The 22,019-nt window shown below is 37.7% G+C and overlaps 1 protein-coding gene and 1 long non-coding RNA gene across 5 annotated transcripts in view; one reads left to right on the top strand and one right to left on the bottom strand.

Annotated features, from left to right (window-relative positions):
- LOC149462709 (LIM domain-binding protein 3-like) overlaps positions 1-17,218 on the bottom strand; it is a 77,770-nt gene extending 60,552 nt beyond the window's left edge. Inside the window, exons 1-2 of one of the 4 annotated variants that reach the window (XM_089676488.1) lie at positions 16,242-17,218; positions 14,030-14,242 (exon numbers count right to left, since the gene is read on the bottom strand). In XM_089676488.1, the coding sequence (XP_089532614.1) occupies positions 14,030-14,242; positions 16,242-16,321 (293 nt within the window). In that variant the 5' untranslated portion in view covers positions 16,322-17,218. The remainder of the gene's footprint in view (positions 1-14,029; positions 14,243-16,241) is intronic. The other 3 variants (XM_089676489.1, XM_089676490.1, XM_089676491.1) reach the window with 3 other exon arrangements.
- The window catches only part of LOC149462708 (uncharacterized), a 109,004-nt gene that overhangs the window by 83,655 nt on the left and 3,330 nt on the right, over positions 1-22,019 (top strand). The gene's annotated exons all lie outside the window — the stretch shown is intronic.

Raw genomic sequence — 22,019 nt, 5'->3', positions numbered from 1 at the left:
GACATGTTATGAGGGTTATTGAGTAGTTGTGTCAAGGAAGACTACTACAACTCTTGTTTTTTAACTTATTGTTGGGTCAACTCTTTCAGCACTTGCTTGCTGTGGTAGTGGAAGTGGTGGGAGGGCTTAGAATGTACATCAAGGCCCTGAGATCTGAGATTCTGAAAAATACTGGCAAGCTACTGAGGACAAAGTAGTTATCTTTTGTCCACAGCTCTGGTCCTTAGTATTATACACTGACAGCTCGCCTGCTACTTCTTCTCAATATAGGCATACTTGTTAAGAATAATTAAGACATGTTAAAATTGAAGACAGTACACTGGTGGTGGTGGTGGTGGGGTTCCATCAAAATTTTGAATGAGATAAAATAAGTTACTACAAAAATGTTTTTGTGTACTGTAGGTGTTTTCTATAAGAAATACATAGATCATAGGGCATGTGGCGAATATACCATTTGTGAAGACTGCAGTAACACTATGGGACTTAGGGACTAATTTCTACTAATTGTAAGTCAGATGACAGCTGGAGCCCATCCCACTGTCATGTTGACCTGTACACTAAATGTTTCCAGCTGTCAATCAATCCACAGTAAGGTATTGTTTTTACTTGGGCAATAATTGACTAGGGGTGTGAATACTGGTTGTACACAGGGGCTTTCTGGTGACTTTGTCGACAGCTGCATTGGCAAAAAGAAAAAGGTAGAAAACCAATAAAATATTTTTGAGTGGTCCTTGCTATGATATGTTGTTTCTCCAAACTCTGTTCTATTGGAAGCTTTAATAGGAATGGGAGATATAGAAAATTCATGGAAATTATGTAAATATTCTTATACTACAAAATGTAGAATTTATTACACATTTGCGGTATTGTTTAAAATAATGTAATAAGCACCATAAATTACAAAATTAGAAATATTTTATAGGATATCTATAAAACCTTTTTTAGTTTTGGTAAGAGTGGGGAAGGATTACAACTCCTGCCAGGTTGAAGGCTCCATTGGAGTGATTCCTTCACTTCTTGTATGGTAAAAAGGTTGTCCCCACATCAGAAAGTTTGGGGAAATCTCTCTAACAGCAACAAAGATAGAAGTAATATTTTAAACTGGCTAGAACCCATGCAAGCTTTTTATTGTTGTATCTTTCTCTTCACTTCCTGTCTTGTAAAATGATGCTCCCAAGACAGGAGCAATGTCAGGTTCCCTGACAGAGCCGTGGATAACAATAAAACCAAACAAGCGTGGTAATCTTTAGCCATTCTATCCAAAACAAAGAAAAAAAGTTTGGGTATAATTACACAGTAATTTTAGGTATTTTGGTTTCTAACAAATGCTAGAAGAGTCTGAAAATCCATACCTATTTTAACCCTAAATGTATGCTGCATTGCTTTTCTTTTTTTTTTTTGCTTATTTTTTGAGCACAGCAACAGAACATATGTTTTCAAGTGATATAAATTGCACTTCAAATAAAACAGACAGTTAAGTTATAAGGAGTAATCTGTGGGAAAATCAGCTGTGGGACTACTTAGTGATGCCATCATAAAGGAACAGGAAACAGATATATGCTAACCACGAGAACAATTGTGTATCTGGTAGAGTTTGTAGGATGTTAAATCATTGCACTCATAGATGAAGTCTAGATGGGAACATTGCTAAGAACAAAAACTGTGTAAGGAAACTGGAATAGGAAAGATATGAGAGACTGAAAGGCAAAGAAGACATGGATAAGGTAAGGAATACATAAAATAGAGACATGTGTAATGTATCAGGGAATGGAATGCTTACTGTATGGCAAGTATATGATAAAAGGCAAATGTAAAAATCTACTGGGGTGAAAAAGCCAGGAGCTGAAATTTAATGCCATGTGCAATGCTGTGGAATAAAAAAGGGCAAGTGAGCCCCATGCTGTGGAATGAAACTGACAAGACAATAGTACAGAGCAAAAGTACAGATGAGCTCCAGCTATTCTCCCAGTGAGAAAATGAAACTGATAGGAGTGCTAAATTATGATGTAGGAATAATAGTTAAACTTGATGAGAGAAAAAAGAAAGGACAGTCAAGCTTAATGGTAGAAAATAAAAAGGAAAGAAGGGTTCATTTAAAGAGAGCCTCAAGCTAGAGAGTAGAAAGTAGAAGGGTCTAGTGATCTTCAAGTTATAGAGTAGAAAGCACAGATAGGTTTTAAGCTAGAGAGCAGAACAAACAGGTGGTCTCCAAGCTAGTGAGCAGAAATGACAGGTTGTCTCCAAGTAAAAGAGTAAAAAGGACTAACAGGCTCCAAACTAGACAGTACAAAAGACAGGTGAACTCCATGCAAGAGAGCAGAAAGCACAGATATGCTCCAAGCTTCAGAATACAAAGGATAGGGGAGCTCCAAGCTAAAACATAGAAAGGACAGGTGAACTCCAAGAGAGAAAGTAGAAAGGACATGTGGGCTCCATGGTAGAGTATAGAAAAGACAGGTGAGCTCAAAGCTAGCGAATGGATCCGAGTTGAACATTATTTAAAGTGATTGTAAAGGTTCAAGTATTTTTTAAATAACAAACATGTTAGAATTACCCCCTCTGTGCAGTGATTTTGCACAGAGCAGCCCCAGTCCTCTTCTCCTGGCTCCATGGGGCAGCACAGTGGCTAAATGATTAGCACTTCCACCTGGCAGCACTAGGGTCGTTGGTTCAAATCCCAACCACGGCACCACCTGTCGGGAGTTTGCATGTTCTCCCTGTGTCTGCATGGGTTTCCTCTGGGTACTCCAGTTTTCTCCCACCCTCCAAAGACATGCTGGTAGGTTAATTGGATCCTGTCTAAATTGGCCCTGATGTGAATGTATGAATGTGAGTTAGGGACTTTAGATTGTACGCCCCCGGTGGGTTAGGGAATGATGTGAATGTGCAATATATATGTAAAGCACTGCGTAAATTGACAGCACTATATAAGTACCTGTAATAATAATAATAATAAATTAATAATACTACTGCCAAGTAACTCCATAGCAAGCTGCTTGTTTTGGGAGACTTCATGTGTGCTCAATCCCAAGTCACACTGTGTTTGTTTATTAACACACAGTTCAACTCAACCCTACCCCCACACCCTAGTCACTGGATTTAACTTTTTACCTAAGTGAAGAGAATGCATTAGGGTATAAAAAACCTTTAGCCTTTACAAGCACTTTAATAGAAAGAACAATTGGTCTTTGAGGAATAGAATAAACAGTACAGAAGAGCAAGATTAGTGAGTAGAAAAAACAGGAGAGCTCTAAGTTGAGAACAGAAAGGATAGTTGAGTGCCATGCTGTGAAATAGAATGGACAAGTTATCCACAATGTTCTCTATGGAACAGAAAGGACAGGTGTTTTCTACACAACCAAATGAAAAGTATAGGAAAAATAGACAATAGAGTAGAAAGGGCAAGTTCCTCTCATTCTGCATAGTAGAAAGCTTTAATATATTGCATGCAAAAGACTTTAAAGTACTCATTACTAGAAGGTAGAAAGAACAGGTGAAATCTATGCTTGGAAATAGAAAGGATAGGCATGCTTTGTGCTTGATAATAGAAAGAACAGACATGCTTCATGGTTGTTAAGAGAAAGTACAGGTATACTACCATGTGAGAAAATGAAAAGTATAGGGGAACAATATTATGAAGCAGGAATAATAGGTATATTTCATGCTATAAAGTAGATAAGACAGATGAGCTTCATGTTACAAAGGAAAGGAGGGTTCAATGCAGCAGAGCACCAAGATAATAGAAGAGTTGAAAAGGCAGGTGAGCTCCATGCTAGGTAGTACAAATGATAGGTGGGCTCCAAGCTAGGTAGTAGAAGGTATAGGAAGGCTCCAAGCTAGATGGTAGTAAAGGCAGGTAAGCTGCACACTAGAGAGTAGAAAGGACAAGTGAGCTCAGTGTTAGGGAGTACAAAGAACAGAGGCGCGCCAAGCTAGAAAGCACAAAGAGCAGGTGGGCTCCACACTAGAGAGCATAAAGGACAACTGAGCACCATAGTAGAAAGTAGAAATGACTGGTGAGCTCCATGCTAGAAAGTAGAAAAGACAGGTGGCCTCCAAATTAGAAAGTAGAAAGGGCAGGAGAACTCCAAGCTAGGTACTCAAAAGGAAAGATGAGCATCACATTAGAGAATAAAAAAGCCACATGAGCTCCATGCTAGTGAGTAGAAAGGAAAGGTGGGCTCAATAGTAAAGAGTTGAAAGGACAGAGGGGCTCCCTGCTACAAGTAAGAAGGACAGGTGGGCTTCAAGTTAATCAGAAAGAGCAGGTAAGTGGCATGCCATAGGGTGGAAGGGACAGGTGAACTTACCCCTAGAGAGAGTAGAAAGGACAGATAAACTCTGAGGTACAGAACAGAAAGGAGAGATCAGCTTCAATAAAGAAAGTGGAAAGGACAGATGGGCTTCAAGCTAGGGTGTAGAAAAGGAAGGTCAGCTCCAAGCTAGAGCGTAATTTATTTATTTATTTATTTATCGTGTTTATATAGCGCCAAAGGGTTTGCTCAGCGCTGTAATAAGGACAGTTGGGCTTCAAGCTAGGGAGTAGAAAGGCAGGTGAATTTCCATGCTAGGGATGAGAAAGTACAGATGGGTTCTAAGCTAGAGAGTGGAAAGGTGAGCGCCAAGCTAGAAAGTAGAAAGGATAGGTGGGCTTCAAGCTACTCAGAGCATGTAAACACCATACTAGAATGTGGAAAGGACAAGTGAGCTCCACTCTAGAAAACAAGAAAGAGAAAGGAAAGGTGGGCTCAGACTTAAATGTTGGAAAGGACAGGGGTCTCCATGCCACAGCATAGATGGGATAGGTGGGCTCCATGCCAGAGAGTAAAAAGGACAGGTGGGCTCCATGCTAGACTATAGAAATGACAGGTGAGATCTATGCTAGAGAGTAGATGGGACAGCACTAGTTTATAGAAAAGACAAGTGAAATATGTGTTTGGAAATAGAAAGGACAGTCATTTTTCATGCATGGAAACAGAAAGGACAGGTATGCTCAATGCTTGGAAATAGAAAGGACAGGCATGCTGCATGATTGCAAATAGATAGGATGGGTATGCTCCATGTGAGGAAGTGAAATGTGCAGGAAAGCTAAATTATGAAGTAGGAATAAAAGGTAAACTTTGTGCTTCTAAGACGAAAGGACAGATGAGCTCCATGGTAAATGGTAATAACGGAAAGCAGGCTACAATGCATTAGAGCCCCAAGCTAGAGAGTAGAAAACATAGGTAAGCTCCAAGCTCGAATGTAAAAGACAGGTGGACACCAAAATAGAGGATAGAAAGTGCAAATGAACTCCATGCTAGAGAGTAGAAATGATACATGAACACCATACTAGAGAGTAGAAAGTAGGTGTGTTTAGTGCTAGAGAGTGGAAATGACAGGTGGGCTCCAAGTTAGATAGTTGAAAGGAAAGGAGATCTCCTGGTAGGGAGAAGGAAGGACAGGTAGGCTTCAAGATTAAGAGTAGAATAAAACAGTTGAACTGCACACTAGAGAGTAGAAAGGACAGTGATCTGAAACTACAGAGCAGAAAAGCCATGTGATATTCACACTAGAGAGTGAAAAGGACAGGTGGGCTCTAAACTAAATAGTAGTAAGGACAGGTGAGCTTCAAGTTAGAAGGTAGAAAAGCCAGATGGGCTCCAAGCTAGAGAGTAGCAAGGGGAGGTGAGATCCATAACAGAGAGGAGAAAGGACAGAAAATCACCATACTAATGAGTAGAAAGACCAAGTGAGATTCAAGCTAGGGAGTAGACTGGGCATATGAGAACAACTCTAGAGAGTAAAAACAACAGGTAGACGCCATGCTAATGAATAGAGAGGACAGGTAGGCTTTATGTTCCAAGCTACAGAGTAGAAAGGAGAAGTGAGCTCCAAGCTAGAAAATAGAAAGGACACATAGGCTGCAAGCTAGAAAATAAAAAGCACAGTTAGGCTCCATGCCATAGAGTAAAAAGGACAGGACATCTCCAAGCTACAGAATAGAAAGGGCAGGTAAGCTCCATGCTAAAGAGTAGAGTAGGACAGTTGAACTACACAATTTGGAATAGAAAGGACAGGTGAGCTGAAGCTACAGAGCAGAAAGGCCAGGTGATCTCCAAACTGGAGAGTGGAAGGGACATGTGGTCTCTAATCTAGACAATAGTAAAGACAGGTGAGTTCCAAGTTAGAAGGTAGAAAGGCCAGATGGGCTCCAAGCTAGATAGTAGAAAGGACAGGTGATCTGCAAGCTAGAATGTAGAAAGGACAGGTGGGTTTCATGGTAGAGAGTAGGAACAACAGGTAAGATCCATTCTAGAGAAGAGAAAAGACAGAAAAGTACTATACTAAAGAATAGAAAGACTAAGTGAGATCCATGCTAAAGAGTAGAATGGACATATAAGAACAACACTAGAGAGAAAAAACAAAAGGTGGGTGCCATGCTGAAGTAAAGAAAGGACAGGTAGGCTTTATGCTACACAACAGAAGGGGCAGATAGGCTTCAAGCTAGTCAATAGAAGTAGCAGGCGAGCTTCATGTGAGAAAATGGAAAGGACACGTGGGTTCAGACTTAGATATTGGAAAGGACAGGGGTCTCCATGCCACAGCATAGATGGGATAGGTGGGCTCCATGCCAGAGAGTGAAAAGGACAAGTGGGCTCCATGCTAGATTATAGAAATGACAGGTGAGATCTATGCTATAAAGTAGATGGGACAGCTCTAGTTTGTAGAAAAGACAAGTGAAAAATGTGTTTGGAAATAGAAAGGACAGTCATTTTTCATGCATGGAAACAGAAAGGACAGGTATGCTCAATGCTTGGAAATAGAAAGGACAGGTATGCTGCATGATTGCAAATAGATAGGATGGGTATGCTCCATGTGAGGAAGTGAAATGTGCAGGAAAGCTAAATTATGAAGTAGGAATAAAAGGTAAACTTTGTGCTTCTAAGAAGAAAGGACAGATGAACTCCATGGTAAATGGTAATAACAGAAAGCAGGCTACAATGCATTAGAGCCCCAAGCTAGAGAGTAGAAAACATAGGTAAGCTCCAAGCTCGAGAATGTAAAAGACAGGTGGACACCAAGAAAGAGGATAGAAAGTGCAAATGAACTCCATGCTAGAGAGTAGAAATGATACATGAACACCATACTAGAGAGTAGAAAGTAGGTGTGTTTAGTGCTAGAGAGTGGAAATGACAGGTGGGCTCCAAGTTAGATAGTTGAAAGGAAAGGAGATCTCCTGGTAAGGAGTAGGAAGGACAGGTAGGCTTCAAGATTAAGAGTAGAATAAAACAGTTGAATTGCACACTAGAGAGTAGAAAGGACAGTGAAATGATCTTCACACTAGAGAGTGAAAAGGACAGGTGGGCTCTAAACTAAATAGTAGTAAGGACAGGTGAGCTCCAAGTTAGAAGGTAGAAAAGCCAGATGGGCTTCAAGCTAGAGAGTAGGAAGGGGAGGTGAGATCCATAACAGAGAGGAGAAAGGACAGAAAATCGCCATACTAATGAATAGAAAGACCAAGTGAGATTCAAGCTAGGGAGTAGAATGGGAACTCTAGAGAGTAAAAACAACAGGTAGACGCCATGCTAAAGAATAGAGAGGACAGGTAGGCTTTATGTTCCAAGCTACAGAGTGGAAAGGAGAAGTGAGTTCCAAGCTAGAAAATAGAAAGAACACATAGGCTGCAAGCTAGAAAGTAAAAAGCACAGTTAGGCTCCATGCTATAGAGTAAAAAGGACAGGACAGCTCCAAGCTAGAGAATAGAAAGGGCAGGTAAGCTCCATGCTAAAGAGTAGAATAGGACAGTTGAACTGCACAATATAGAATAGAAAGGACAGGTGAGCTGAAGCTACAGAGCAGAAAGGCCAGGTGATCTCCACACTGGAGAGTGGAAGGGACATGTGGGCTCTAATCTAGACAGTAGTAAGGACAGGTGAGTTCCAAGTTAAAAGGTAGAAAAGTCAGATGGGCTCCAAGCTAGATAGTAGAAAGAACAGGTGATCTACAAGCTAGAATGTAGAAAGGACAGGTGGGTTTCATGGTAGAGAGTAGGAACAACAGGTAAGATCCGTTCTAGAGAAGAGAAAGGACAATAAAGTACTATACTAAAGAATAGAAAGACTAAGTGAGATCCATGCTAGAGAGTAGAATGGACATATGAGAACAACTCTAGAGAGAAAAAACTAAAGGTGGACGCCATGCTGAAGTAAAGAAAGGACAGGTAGGCTTTATGCTACACAACAGAAAGGGCAGGTAGGCTTCAAGCTAGTCAATAGAAGTAGCAGACGAGCTTCATGTGAGAAAATGGAAAGGACAGGTGAGCTCCAAGCTACAGAGTAGAAAGGACAAGTGAACTCCGAGTTAGAAAATAGAAAGAACACATAGGCTCCAAGCTAGAAAGCAGAAATCACAGGTGGGCTCCATGCGATAAGGTAGAAAGGATAGGACAGCTCCAAGCGAGAGAATAGAAAGGGCAGGTGGACTGCAAGCTAGTTAAAAGAAGGAGCAGGTGAGTTTCATGTCAAAACGTGGAAACGACAGGTGAGCTTGAAGCTACAGAGTGGAAAGGAGAAATGAGCTCCAAGCTAGAAAATAGAAAGGAAACATAGGCTCCAAACTAGAAAGTAAAAAGCAGAGGCGGGATCCATGCTATAGAGTAGAAAGGATATGACAGCTCCAAGCTAGAGAATGGAAAGGGCAGGTAAGCTCCATGCTAAAGAGCAGAATAGGACAGTTGAACTGCACAATATACAGTAGAAAGGACAGGTGAGCTGAAGCTACAGAGCAGAAAGGCCAGGTGATTTTCACACTGGAGAGTGGAAGGGACATTTGGGCTTTAAGCTAGATAGTAGTAAGGACAGGTGAGATCCAAGTTAGAAGGTAGAAAGGCCAGATGGGCTCCAAGCTAGATAGTAGAAAGGACAGGTGAGCTACAAGCTAGAATGTAGAAAGGACAGATGGGCTCCATGGTAGAGAGTAGGAACAACAGGTGAGATTCATAATAGAGAAAAGAAAGGACACAAAAGCACCATACAAAAGAATAGAAAGACCAAGTCAGATCCATGCTAGAGAGTAGAATGGGTATATGAGAACAACTCTAGAATGTAAAACCAACAGGTGGGTGCCATGCTAAAGTATAGAGAGGACAGGTAGGCTTCATGCTAGACAGTAGAAAGGCCAGGTGGGCTTCAAGCTAGACAACAGAAGGAGCAGGGGAACTTAATGTCAGAAAGTGGAAAGGACAGGTGAGCTCCAAGTTACAGAGTAGAAAGTAAATTCCAAGTTAGAAAAAAGAAAGGACACAAACTTCAAGCTAGAAACCATAAAGCACAGTTGGGCTCCATTTTATAGGGTAGAAAGGACAGGATATCTTCAAGCTAGCAAATAGAAATGGAAGGTAAGCTCCGTGCTAGATAGTAGAAAGGATAGGTGAACTCCACGCTAGGCAGTAGAAAGGACAGCTGGGAAATATTAAGGACAGCTGTGCACCAAGTAGTAAGAGCTGGTGGGCTCCATGCTAAAGAGAATAAAGATCAGGTCAGCTTCAAACTAGAGAGTAAAAAAAACCAGATGAGCTCCATGCTAGATAGTAGAAAAGGTAGATATGCTTCATGCTAGCAAGTACAAAAGACAGGTGGGCTCCAAACTAGAGAGTGGAAAGGACAGGTGGCATCTATGCCAGACAATAGAAAGTACGGCTGCGCTGCAAGCTTGGGAGTAGAAAGGACAGGTAATCTAATGCTAGAGATAAGGAAGAACAGGTGAGTTTTAAGCTAGAGAGAAGAAAAGACTGGCCAGCTTCAATCTAGAAAGCAGAAAGGACAAGTGGGCTTCAAACTAGGGAGTAGAAAAAACAGGTAGGATTACTGCTAGAAAGTAGAAAGGGCAGGTGAGCTTCAAGCTACTCATAAGAAGGAGCATGTGAGCTGCTCCATGTTATAATGGAGAAAGAACAGGTGAGCTCCATGCTAGAAATTAAAAAGGTTGAATGGGCTTCAAATTTAAAAGCACAAAGCACAGGTGGGGATCTATGCTAAAGGGTAGACAAGGGCAAGTGGGCTCAAGACTCACAAATAGGAAGAAAAGATGTCATCCATGATAGTGAGTAGAAAGGGCAGGTGACAGGTGCTCCCTATGCTACTGTAAAGGGAGGAATGGAAAGGGCAGGTAAGCTGTGTACTGTGGAACTCTGTGGACAGGAAAGTTTGGAAAGGGACAGTTGTCTGACAGTAGAAAAGGATGCTGTGTTGTGGATAGAAGAGGATGGTAAGCTTTGTGCTGTGGAATGGGAGCAGCAGGAAAAATCTTTGCTGTAGAAAGGAAGGGGCAGGTAATATCTTTGCTATAGAAAGAAGGGGCAGGTGAGCTCTGTGCTGTGGAATGGAAGGGACAGGTGTGCTCTATGCTGTCGAAAGGAAGGGACAAGTGAGCTCTGTTTTGTGGAATGGAAAGAACAGGTGAGCTCTATGATGTGTAATGGAAGGGACAGGTGAGCTGCGTTTTGTGGAATGAAAGGGACAGGTGAGTTCTATGCTGTGGAATGGAAAGGGCAGGTGAGCTGTGTACTGTGGAACTCTGTGGACAGGAAAGTTTGGCAGTATCAAACAGGACAGGTGAGTTCCTTACTACAAAATGGGTGTGTCTGAAATGCAGTATAGTATATAAGTGTCTTGTGGAAAAAAGGACATTGCTGGCATATGTTAATCTTTTGTACATCTAATTGTATGCAATTTCTTTTACCACTACAATATGTACAGTATATGATGCTCAGTGTCAATACAGATTGTATTTTCAAAGATATAAATTGGAACACTCTAGTATCTGTCTTGAGTGGGAGGCTTGCATTGAAATTACACATGATTTTATAACTGCTATCTTATTACTATTGGACACTGATGTCTCAATGTACAAACTATACCAAATGATATGTGTACCTTTTTCTTTTTACTGTTTAAAGTCAATAAATATGTATTACATAAAAAAAGGAACCGAGCTGTCTATACTCCAGACCCAGAAGAAAGAAACACAGCAGCTTAGTGACTAAAGTTCATCATACATGCCTTTTTTATTGCTCTTTTTAACAGGCTAGAAAACAAATTATGTATATACAGTATAGTGTATGAGACCTGCCTTAAAAAAATTGTGTTATTTTTCCCCAAGAGGATTTAATTCATATTTGATGATTTATGATATGTAATAAAAGTAAACTTGTTTTTAACAATGGATATTTTACATAATTAGCTGGCTAATAAGAAGACAGTGTATTCATCTTTTTTGACATAACATAAAAGGGGTTATCCAATAGCTCCAGAACTTTGGCTATAGTAGATTGTGTTGCTTCAAGGATATCCCTCCTACCTAAATTGTCTTTAATAATGCAAATACCTCACTGTTTTGAATGTCTTAAGAATACATTTGCCTATTTAGGAGAATTCGAATATAGAAAAAAAAGAATTGGAATTATTCTTCATGACCATTTATTTATTGTAGATATTTGTTCTTTCCAACATAAAAATGTGACTAGTATCTGTGTTAAAGGATACTAGGAAAGTGCACACTTTGAGCAAAAGGGTAGGTTTAATTAATTTACATATGCAGCAAGATTAATTTGTGAAATCAGCAGGATTCTGTATATTTTCACAAGCATGGTCTGTGAGCATGGAATTTTACTTCATACTATGATTAAGTGTGCTGAATGTGCTATAAAATGTACGGTATGTTGGTTAATATTTGAAATGTTTTCTGTTCATAGGTTTAATGCATCCCCATGACTAGCCATGTGCCTTGCTTTTGTGTTTGAAAAAAAGACAGTAATTAGATTTATTGGTAGCCATATTTCTACATATTCGCTATGAGAGCACACCTGACAAAGTCCACCCAAGTAAAGAAGGGGTTATATTTCCAACTCTCGATTTACTAAAACTGCATGGTGAAAACTCTGATGGAGCTCTGCATAGAAACCAATCAGCTTCCAGGTTTTATTGTCAAAACTTAACTGAAGTTAGAAGCTGATTGACTACCATGCACAGCTGCACCAGATTCTGAGTGCTCCAGTTTTAGTAAATCTCCCCCATAATGTCTAGTAAATGTAATAACGGTGTTACTCCATGACAACACACCTAATAGAGATGGCAGATAAACAGCTTAAGTTTGGGACATGGGAGAGAAGACAATGCTGGCTGATGCAAAAAAAAAAACTCAAAAAGTCACAAGATCTAGAAAATTGGTAGTTTGTTTCCTTGCAGATCTGGACAGCTGACCTATATTCCATTTAGTTGCAGGAGGTAGAGATATCTTTCTAGAATGGGCTTTTAGTGTCTTAGGGTGCACTATGTTAATTGCGACGTATACTGGGCTGAGCATATGGTCTGTTTGATCCACTAAGCTTTTATGACCTTTGCATCCTTGAAACTCTATTAAATATTATTGTCCTTGTTCACTTGTCTCCTTTCAGAGAATACAAGGAGTTCTGTGAGTGGATAAGGGGGATCTTGTAATTTACCTGCCCCTGCCCTTCACGTGTCCATTCTCAGAATGCCTTGTATTCTGTGAATGGAATGCAAGGTGTTTTGTGAATGAAAGGGCAAAATAAATTACAGGCTTTCTGCATTGTATGAGATGTGCTACTATCAGTCACAGTGAACTCAGTAAAACTAGAATTTTTACATTAGAAAAAAATGGTTTGATTATTTGTGTCAGCAAAAAAAAAATCGTAGAGTTCTGCTTTGGAAGGGTCAAAAGGATTTTTTCCGTACGGGCATAGATCTCCAAGCCACAGCAGCTGCATCACTTAGATCTGATCACCGCTCTTGGAGAGCCTAAGAACCAAAAGGAGTAACCATTGGGGAAAGGCTATTGCCATGTGCAATCCTCCACTCCTTTAAGCACTGTATGCGCCTTTCTTTCTGAAAAAGGGCACAAAACTTTTTTGCATTATTTTTAATTTGAGACTACATGGTTTACTTGGATTTAGTAGATGAAAAATAAAAATCCCTTTATTATATAAGATTAAATTATTTGTAATGCTTCTTTAATAGTTGTGTTTATTTGTAACTTTGTGTGCTTTCAGATCATAACTTTATTATCATGAGGGGAATATGTGCAGAAATGATTATAGCTTCATTTTACACAAAATATACTACAACATGCAACATGTATGATACTAACACTGATACTATCTCTTAGATTATAACATCTGGAAATGTAAAATGGTGGTACTTATTCATTATGTCAGTAAAAGAAAATCAAATACAACCAATGCATTTACATGTTAATTTTAACAAAAGGATCTACATAGATACATACTAATAGGCATGCATGTTTGGACTTTTGCAGCATAAGTCCTAAAAGACCTTGTTTTTATCACAGGTCTGTACTCACAGTTGAGAATAAGATGACTTTATGCCGAATTTTATGTCAAAATTATTTATTTCGGTCTTCTGAATACTCTGTCCAAATACTTAAAATACATTTCAAAATTGCTTGTATTGAATAAAAAATCAGCAGATAACCAGTTAAGGCCATCAGGTACTAGGTATTCACTCCTAGTTTAAAAAATAATGCAATCTTAAAAACAATAAATGTAACCTACAGAACTAGACAAATTAGGACAACTACCTTATGTTGTAGTAAAAACTACTCATTGACAAAGATCTTGTAAACCCTCGATAAAGTGGGGCGTTTGTGGTGGTAAATTATGGGTATATTCTAAAGATAAGGTTATAAACATTTTGAAGCATCACTAGAAACTCCTGAAGCACATTTAATTTATCAAACTTTCAAAAACAGAAGTTATACTATAGAATTATGGAAAGAACTCTGCGATTTCTGAAACATTTCCAGTGTGGCCCTAAATTTTATACTTGTACTCTTTTGACTTGTTGGGTTTTCAGTGGCTAAATCATGAACTAAATGTTAAATGTAAACATTGCTGTTCAATACGTAAAAAGTCTCACAAATCTTTACCAGTAAATTGTTAGGAAGCTATTATGAAGAACTTCAATCTGCAAAACATTGATTATGATGTTAATATCTGTTACCTTAATACCTTTTATAAGAGGAAGTAATTGGGGGTGAGGGCTTAACCACTTTCTGGCTTGTATAAGTGGGTTTTCTTGGACTTGTATCGGCACCAAACCTCACGGAATAACCTCTGACAGGCATTGCATTTGTTTGGGCAGGGTTGGCATTCATTGTAGGTTGCTTAGAAGGTTGCCAAACCTTTGAGGTCATACTTTGTGACACAGATGTACCTGCAGGTCTGGGTGACAGAAATGACGATGTGCTTTCAGCACACTCCAGAGAAGGGTTCAAATCATATAACCATGACAACGAATACAGAGTAGAGCTATTGCGATAGCACAACTAACCTACTAAAAATGTACATTTCTAAGACTATAGCTTAGCTTGACTTTTTTTTCTGACAGTAGCAATACTGTTAAAAAGGACTGTCCTCATCTTAAAATAAAATTGGATGACAACTCCATACACGTCATGGAGAGCATCCATTCCCTCCAACATTGTTAACCTAAACTAAAATGCATCCAAAATGTCTGATGCATGTAGTCATGCATTGCAATATAAATATCAGAAATTCATAAACATGGAAGAAATGGGTGCTTTGTACTCCATATGTGCAATGGGACAAGCAGACAATCCCTTTAATCTTTGTCTTTTTATTGTATGAGAATGTATATCAGACTTGAGAGACTTACCAAATGAACGTCAAAACAATTTGTTACAGCCATTTGATATTTTTTTTCCAAAAAGATTGTCCTAAACAATGTTTCATTAACTTTAAAGCAGTACCATGGTTCATTAATCTAAAACCTAGACTAAAATATTTTGTAAATCATCACTAGCAATATAGGCAATGTAATGTTATGGCATAGTATGCCATCTGTTTATGGTCAGTTACAACTGATATTTCAGTGAAGAGTAAATACTGTTCAGATAAAATGCTCACAGATCATAGAGATCAGATTTTAAGAAACAGGGGTAAATGCTGTGATTTGACCTTTGCCCCTGGGGGCCATTAGTTTCCCTGCCATTTCTTGCCTTAGTAAAACATACTTGTATCAAAATGAAGGTGTATTACACACTGGGGTTGATTTACTGAAGGCAAACTGACTGTCACTTTGCAAGGGAATTTGCCCCAGAGCTGAGTGAATGTGGTGTTTCACTTTTCTAACAATACCCAATTACTTGCAAGAAAAATTAAAAAAGCATTTTTGTTTGCCCATAATTAGATGATGGTTATCAGCAGAACTTTGCTTAATTCACTAAACTCTAAGGCAAATTCCCTTGTAGAGTGAACAGCCTTTAGTTAATCAACCACACTGTATATTGAAATTGATTGTAAAGTTGTAGTGCACAAGGTCTTGCAGCATTTGGAAGCCCCACATTGTCCATTAATGTCAAGTCTAATGACTAGCAATGAGTGCATACTCACCATTTGCCCAACTTTTGCCATTTGACATACACCCTTGCACAACAGCATTGCCAGCCATTAAAAATAGTGTCTGGCCATTGGAGTATTTCCTACCTCATCAAGAGTATGAGAGGCTTCCCACTTTTTACATCATATGATCACATCTAACAGTTTGGAAAGCCCTTTGCCTTTGACTTTAAGAATCAATAAGAGCCACTTGAAGTAAATTCTTATAGTAATACAATTTTTGAAGATTGTTTTCCAAGTAAATTTCAGTCCCTGATTTTGAAAGAGTATACATTTCTTATTCTCATTGTGAAGTTCCTTAATACTCTTCCTGTTCCTTTTACAACTACTGCATTGTAAAATTAAAAAAAACAACAGAAGAGATGATAATGGTTGTCAAAGGTGGATTGACTTATGAACTAAGGCAAAGAGATCTGCTGATTCAAGATGTCTGAGAAGACTATGTACAATTCAGCCTGCTGGTATCTAGCCAAAACCAAAATCTCAGGTTTGAGTGGACTGACATTTCTATAAAGTTGAATAATGCATATGACTAACTTCTTAGTGACTATAGAATTATTAAATACATTATTAGTGGTTTGATTGCAATTTTAGCTTTATTTGTTATTAATAGTTTAAACCAATTATTCAGAAAAATGAATATCTCAATGATTTGAATCCCTATTATAATGTTAAACAACATCAATGTGCTCTTTTTTAATATTCTTGTATTAGTAATATCAGTGAATCTTTTCCTTTTGTTCTAATCTGTATTGTGGTGTTGTTTAAGAAGTCTCAGAGAAAAGTCTATCGCACAAGTTACCTTGCTTCAGGAGATTTGGGTACATTTTCCTTGCTGCTGCGAAAGAAGAGCACACAGTGAATGTGTTTCAAGAGACTCATAAGATATCAATCACCTGTTCAGGGCAAGAGTCCCCAGTCATGATGTGATTATGAATGAAGATGGATAGGGGACATCCCTGCTATGTGTAATTAGCAACAGAACCATGACTCACTCACTCTGCCATTTAGAAAATATTTTTAATAGGAGGGGCTATTTATTTTTCAAATTATAATTTAATTTTAGAAAGTTTTAAAGCCAATCAAGATTTATAATATGGAGACCTTTAACTGTTAGTCAACATCAAAATATAATCCAAATATCACCAAATTTATATTTTTACTTGGATTTTTAGATGTTTTGTCTTGATTTTAATCCGTGTATGCATATCTAGTTCTCAACCAAGGCTAATGGTGAGTCACGGATTTAAATGTAAACTGAAGCTGGTGGAATGAAAGATTACACAGTGGTAAAAGAGAAGTAAAAACAATCATATACCAAGAACCTCAAAATTACATGCAGTGGAAGTTAAAGATCACTCAAAGCAAGAAAGTCAGAGGCGTGACCAATAACGCAAGAAGATGCTTCAAAAATCCTAGAATCTATGTATAAAGCAAGCAGTTGGGTAAGGCTTCTAGCAGCATTAGGCCTTTAGTTATATACTCTACTTTTTGTTTAAAATGCAAGTTTCCCCAAACAATATTATATCATCCTTTTTTTGCAATTTTGTTCACCTATACATAATGTGGGACTTTAGAGACAGTGGCAGGGGAGTTGATTTGTGTTAAGAGAAAGAGACAGGATGGGAAGAAGAAACAATATTTGTTAATACACAATGACAACAAAGGAAATTTCTATGGTCCAAAACAATGAAAACTAAAAAAACTGCCAGTCATTTGTTAAAATATGATGTTGAAATATAAGTAGCCTACTTTAGTTTATTACTATAGATGTTTTTAATAGTTAAATATTAAATTTTGTGATGAAAATATGTTATGATTTTTATTATGTTTTAAGAATAGGGCTTATCCAAAACTTTATTGTAAGAGTACTACCTTGATTTATCATTCATTATTTGTTACAAAAATGTTAATATAGCTGAATCTAGATTTTGCTTGCCTGTTATAAAATATTACTATTATTATATTTAAACATTTAAAGCAGAACTTTACTTGAAAACGGTAGTTCTGCTTATCCTCCTCCAACCCACCCCCATCCTTCCCACTATTAGGAATATTTTTTTTCCAAGGAGTGGGTAGCTATTTCTGACAGGTACCTGCTCCTACTTCTCCCCCCCCCCCAAGCCCACAACCTCCTAAGACACATCTCAAGTCTCAGTAGGCTGCTGGTCCATTCAGAAAGCGCAGTGTGACTCATGCATGAGCAGTGGGGAGCTGCCGAAGAACCAGCTTGGGCAATAACCATGTTAGATTCCTGGGCTGGTAATTGTCTTTTTATTAAAAGTCAGCAGCTACAGTATTTGTAGCTGTTGACTTTTATTTTATTATTCTTTTTTATTTTATTTTTTTTGCTGACCAGAGCTGTTCATTAACAAATATTAATTATCAATTATATGTTACAATAATTAATTTTCAGTTTTTCTTTGTAAGTTATTTTAAGATTTAAATAAATACCTCTACATAAAAAGAATACATCAAGTTACATTCTTTATTTATCAAATAAACATTACATTTTGGCAAACAATTCAGAACAGCTAAAGCAAGAAAGTTATATTTATTTATTATTAATAAAAATTGAAATATTTATATAGATTATCTATAATTGCAACATGCTTTATATATGGTTAATTAGAAAAATCTAAGCTAACAAAGTAACTATTTTTAGCCAATCAACATTTTAAAAATAGAAATAATGAAAGAAATGGGAAATTATGCTCCTAAATGCTAAAGGATTATCAGATTACAAAACCTTAGTTCACTTCAAAAAGCTTCTTTAGTTAACAAGATTTAAAGAAAGAATTACATTAGTTCCTTTATAATGTGATCTTATACAGTATGTAAAGACATTTTTTTTAATTAATGGTAAATACTTCTGAATTATAAAAAAAAAACATCTGAATAAAGACTATAAATAAATCTATTTAAAATTAAATTTAGTATAAGCTCATCCATATGGTCAATTTATATTTGATCAATTTCATCCTTTTTTTACAAAGTCAAAAGTATGTACTTGGTAACACAGTTGTAGGAAAAATGAAAATAAATTATGATTCTGATTATTACACATAAATTTAACATGCATTGCTAGGGGGGTATACTCTTTTGCAAGGTACATACAGTCACTGTGCAGTGATAAAACTGTGACAGCCATGAAGTGAATATTTGGAACACATCAAATCGCTAATACACATTAATGTATTCCTGCATGTTAATGCACCATAGATGCTTCCAGATCTGTTTTTAATACTCCAAGTAAATAGATGCAGTACAGTGACTGAACAGCTGCAAAAGTGTATGCATAGGTTCAGTGTACAGATTACATTAAAAAATATAGGCATTCTCTCTTCTCAGCCACTTTAGAAAACTAAAAAAAAAACAGCCCACGCTAAAGGCCTTGATGAAGAAAAAAATCACTTTTGAATTGATGAAATAAGGTGTACTTGCAAGTTAAACACAGGGACATATTCTCTGTTGTTAATATGAAAGCTCCAAAATACTGAAGCTTGTAATTATTTTCTTTAATACAGACTTTGAAAGCTTGTCTATATGACTAGGGTGACTTGAGTTTCTATTATACCTATGCTCAGGCATTTTTATGCAGATAAATAAAAAGCATAGTTTAAAAAAAAAAAAAAATTTCAGTGAGCTATCCTCTAATTTTTTACATCAAATATGTAAGAGTGCCTGACAACTGTGATTTACTAAATTAATCAATGTTTTGTAAGATTTCACTTATAGTCTGTGGAATATATATTATTTTGTGGTGACTGCACAAAGAACAAAGTACAACTGCTGGAGAGAGCTCTGTGCTGCTCTTTGTGTGAGAGCAATGGTCTCTCTGTAGGGTTCCAACATGCTCTCTGCTGCATCAAAGCTAATGCTGCGAACTTAAGCACTGCCGACTGCACAGGTCTAGCTCTGACTCAGTGGGATGGTTGTCAGACGGATACAGAGAGCAGCACACCTCTCTGCAGCTGAATGCCTGGAGGACAGGTTGGGTTGCCCCTAAAGAGGCACCAGTGCCTCTAGGATAAACCGTAAGAGCTTGACACATTAATGTTTGGCCACTCTCTGGGTCTATTTTTTAAAAATATGTATTAGAGACATAAGTCTTGCTTTGAATAAAAGGGGAATCATTATTTGTCTTAAAGTCGTAAAATCTACAAAAAGTTTTTTTTTTAATTTATAGGGAATGACATATAATGAAAAGCATTAAAGTGGTTGTAAAGGCTCAAGTTTTTTTCTATGCATGAAGGTAAAATATATTCTGTATGCAGCAGTCCCCCCATCCCCCTAATACTTACCTGAGCCCTATCACGAGCCAGCGATGTGTATGAAAGCCTTGGCTCTCCAGAGAGTCTCCCTCTTCATTGACTGAGACAGCAGTGGGAGCCATTAGCTTCTGCTTCTCTCAATCACAGCCAGTGAGCCAATGAGGAGTGAGACGGTGGGGCCAAGCCACAGCTCTTTGTGCGAATGGACATGCAGAGTAGTGGCTTGATTGGGTTCCCCCATAGCAAGCTGCTTGCTGTGTGGGGACATGGCACTTGCAGGGATGGGCCTGGAGTGCTGGCGGGGAACCCAAGAAGAGGAGGATCGGGGTTACATTTTTTTAAATGCCTTTTAATACCATTTTAAGCTAGAAAACGTTTTCATACAAAGCTGAAAAGTAAAGTTGAAAATGTTAATCTATCTTTATCAAGGTAAATGACCAGAAGAAAATGAGAGTATGAGCCGAAAGCACAGAGAGAGAGAATATAATCAGGAAATTGTGTTCAAGATTACTGGATAGGGATAATTAAGATAGCTAGGAAGATGTTTAATAAACAAATGTTTAGTTAGTCAGGTTATGCATTTGATGGTATGCACATTTATGTATAGGCTAATGGTTTCACATATAAGACAAAGAAGCAAAGTAAGAGGTTGAAAGTCTTTTGGAAGCAGTCGTGGCACCTGTTGTATTTGCTTCAAGAGTCAATTTTTTTATTATGGCTAATCTGTACAAGTGTTTTGCCACCCCATTATATTTATCTGCCTAATCCCCTAGTCGAGAGATAAAACTAAAACGCAAAGATATTTGTCACAGGTTTAAGGGTGAAAGAAAGATCAGACTAGTAAAGTTACCGTCTGTTAGCATCTATTCTAGAAAGAAGTTTTTGTGCAGGCATATTAAGCACTGGTTAAAAAGGCAAATATTATGGCAGAGCACATTTCAAGATCCAATGCAAGTGTCAGTGGCCTAGGCAAGACATAACTCCATGCCTCAAGTCAGATATTTAATTCAGGGAGCAGACATAATTTGGCTTTAGGGTCAGCCATGGAATATACTAATATGCTATCACTTCAAAAATGATAAATACAATTTTTCTGGTGTATAAAGCATGCAGCCTTACTGCATTCACCACGTGCAATATATAATTCAATTATATTGCATAACTAGCTAACGTAAAGCATAAACTGGACAGCAGGATAGTGAGGAAATAGGAAGGGGAAGGATAGGAGGTTAGTCCAATTAAGCAAGCACAGGCCACAGCAGATAAGGGTGTTTTCTATACAGGCACCAGTCAAGCAATTTTACCTTGTAAGCAGATATTTTTTGTATAGATTAACACTGGAAGCCCATTGGTAGCATCTTCATGGATGCACAAACTTGCGGCTTATCAGTTCAGTATGGGATTGTAGGATGGATTGGTTGCCCACGCGCTACATTTTATCTACTGAAGCAGTTTCTTACATTTTCAAGGCCTGCCTTCTAGAACTGGTGCATTAAACAAACCCAGAATACTAGGCAGGAAAAAATTCAGACTCTTATAACTGAACAGCTTGATTGTATCAGAAATGGTTTTTAAAAACAAACAGAAGTGAAGTTGCTAAAACATGTAACAGTGTCTTGGAAGGTCTTACTGCATTGAAGACACACTGGGGCTCATAAAGGGTGATGCCCATAGCAATACAATTGAAAGTCAATGTTTTAATACAATTTAGAAAAGTATTGCATACATCTCACTGCTTACTATGGGTAGCATTTCTTCTCTAAAGTAACGTTCTAATTGCTCTTGATAAATGTTTTTGTGAGGCTTTTACATTTTCTTCCAAATTGTTTCCATTTGTACTAATTATTCAAATATAGATGGATTGTAAAAAAGCAAAGATGAAAATATGCAAAAAAAAAAAAGTACTAAATAGACTAATCATGTATTTCCTATGTTCCTGTTACTATGTATTAGGTATTTAGGGCGCTATATGAAATGAAATAAAAACAAAAACATTTGAGCTATTTTTTTAATAGAAAAATAAAGCAATTATAAATGGTAGTTATTAGACTGTGCATAAAGCTGTGTAGTTGCCATGCACCTTCACGATGGTAAATACAACTGCATATACGTTAATCATAGTTACAAGCTGCATGGAATTTTGACGCAGCTTTGATCACATTATTTGAATACTGTGATCATCAGAGCTAGCACTTCTGTATTTAAATTTAATAAATGGGCCATTATATATTATTTATGTTATAAACTAGCTTTTTTTGATGCAAAGTTGGCTGCTGGAGGGTAAAGAAAATATCTGCATGTCTTAT

Source organism: Staurois parvus, unplaced genomic scaffold, assembly GCF_062004578.1.
Source record: "Staurois parvus isolate SC_StPar_1 unplaced genomic scaffold, SC_StPar_1.0 ptg000170l, whole genome shotgun sequence".
NCBI lineage: Eukaryota > Metazoa > Chordata > Amphibia > Anura > Ranidae > Staurois > Staurois parvus.
This window is presented reverse-complemented; position numbering and strand designations above follow the sequence as displayed.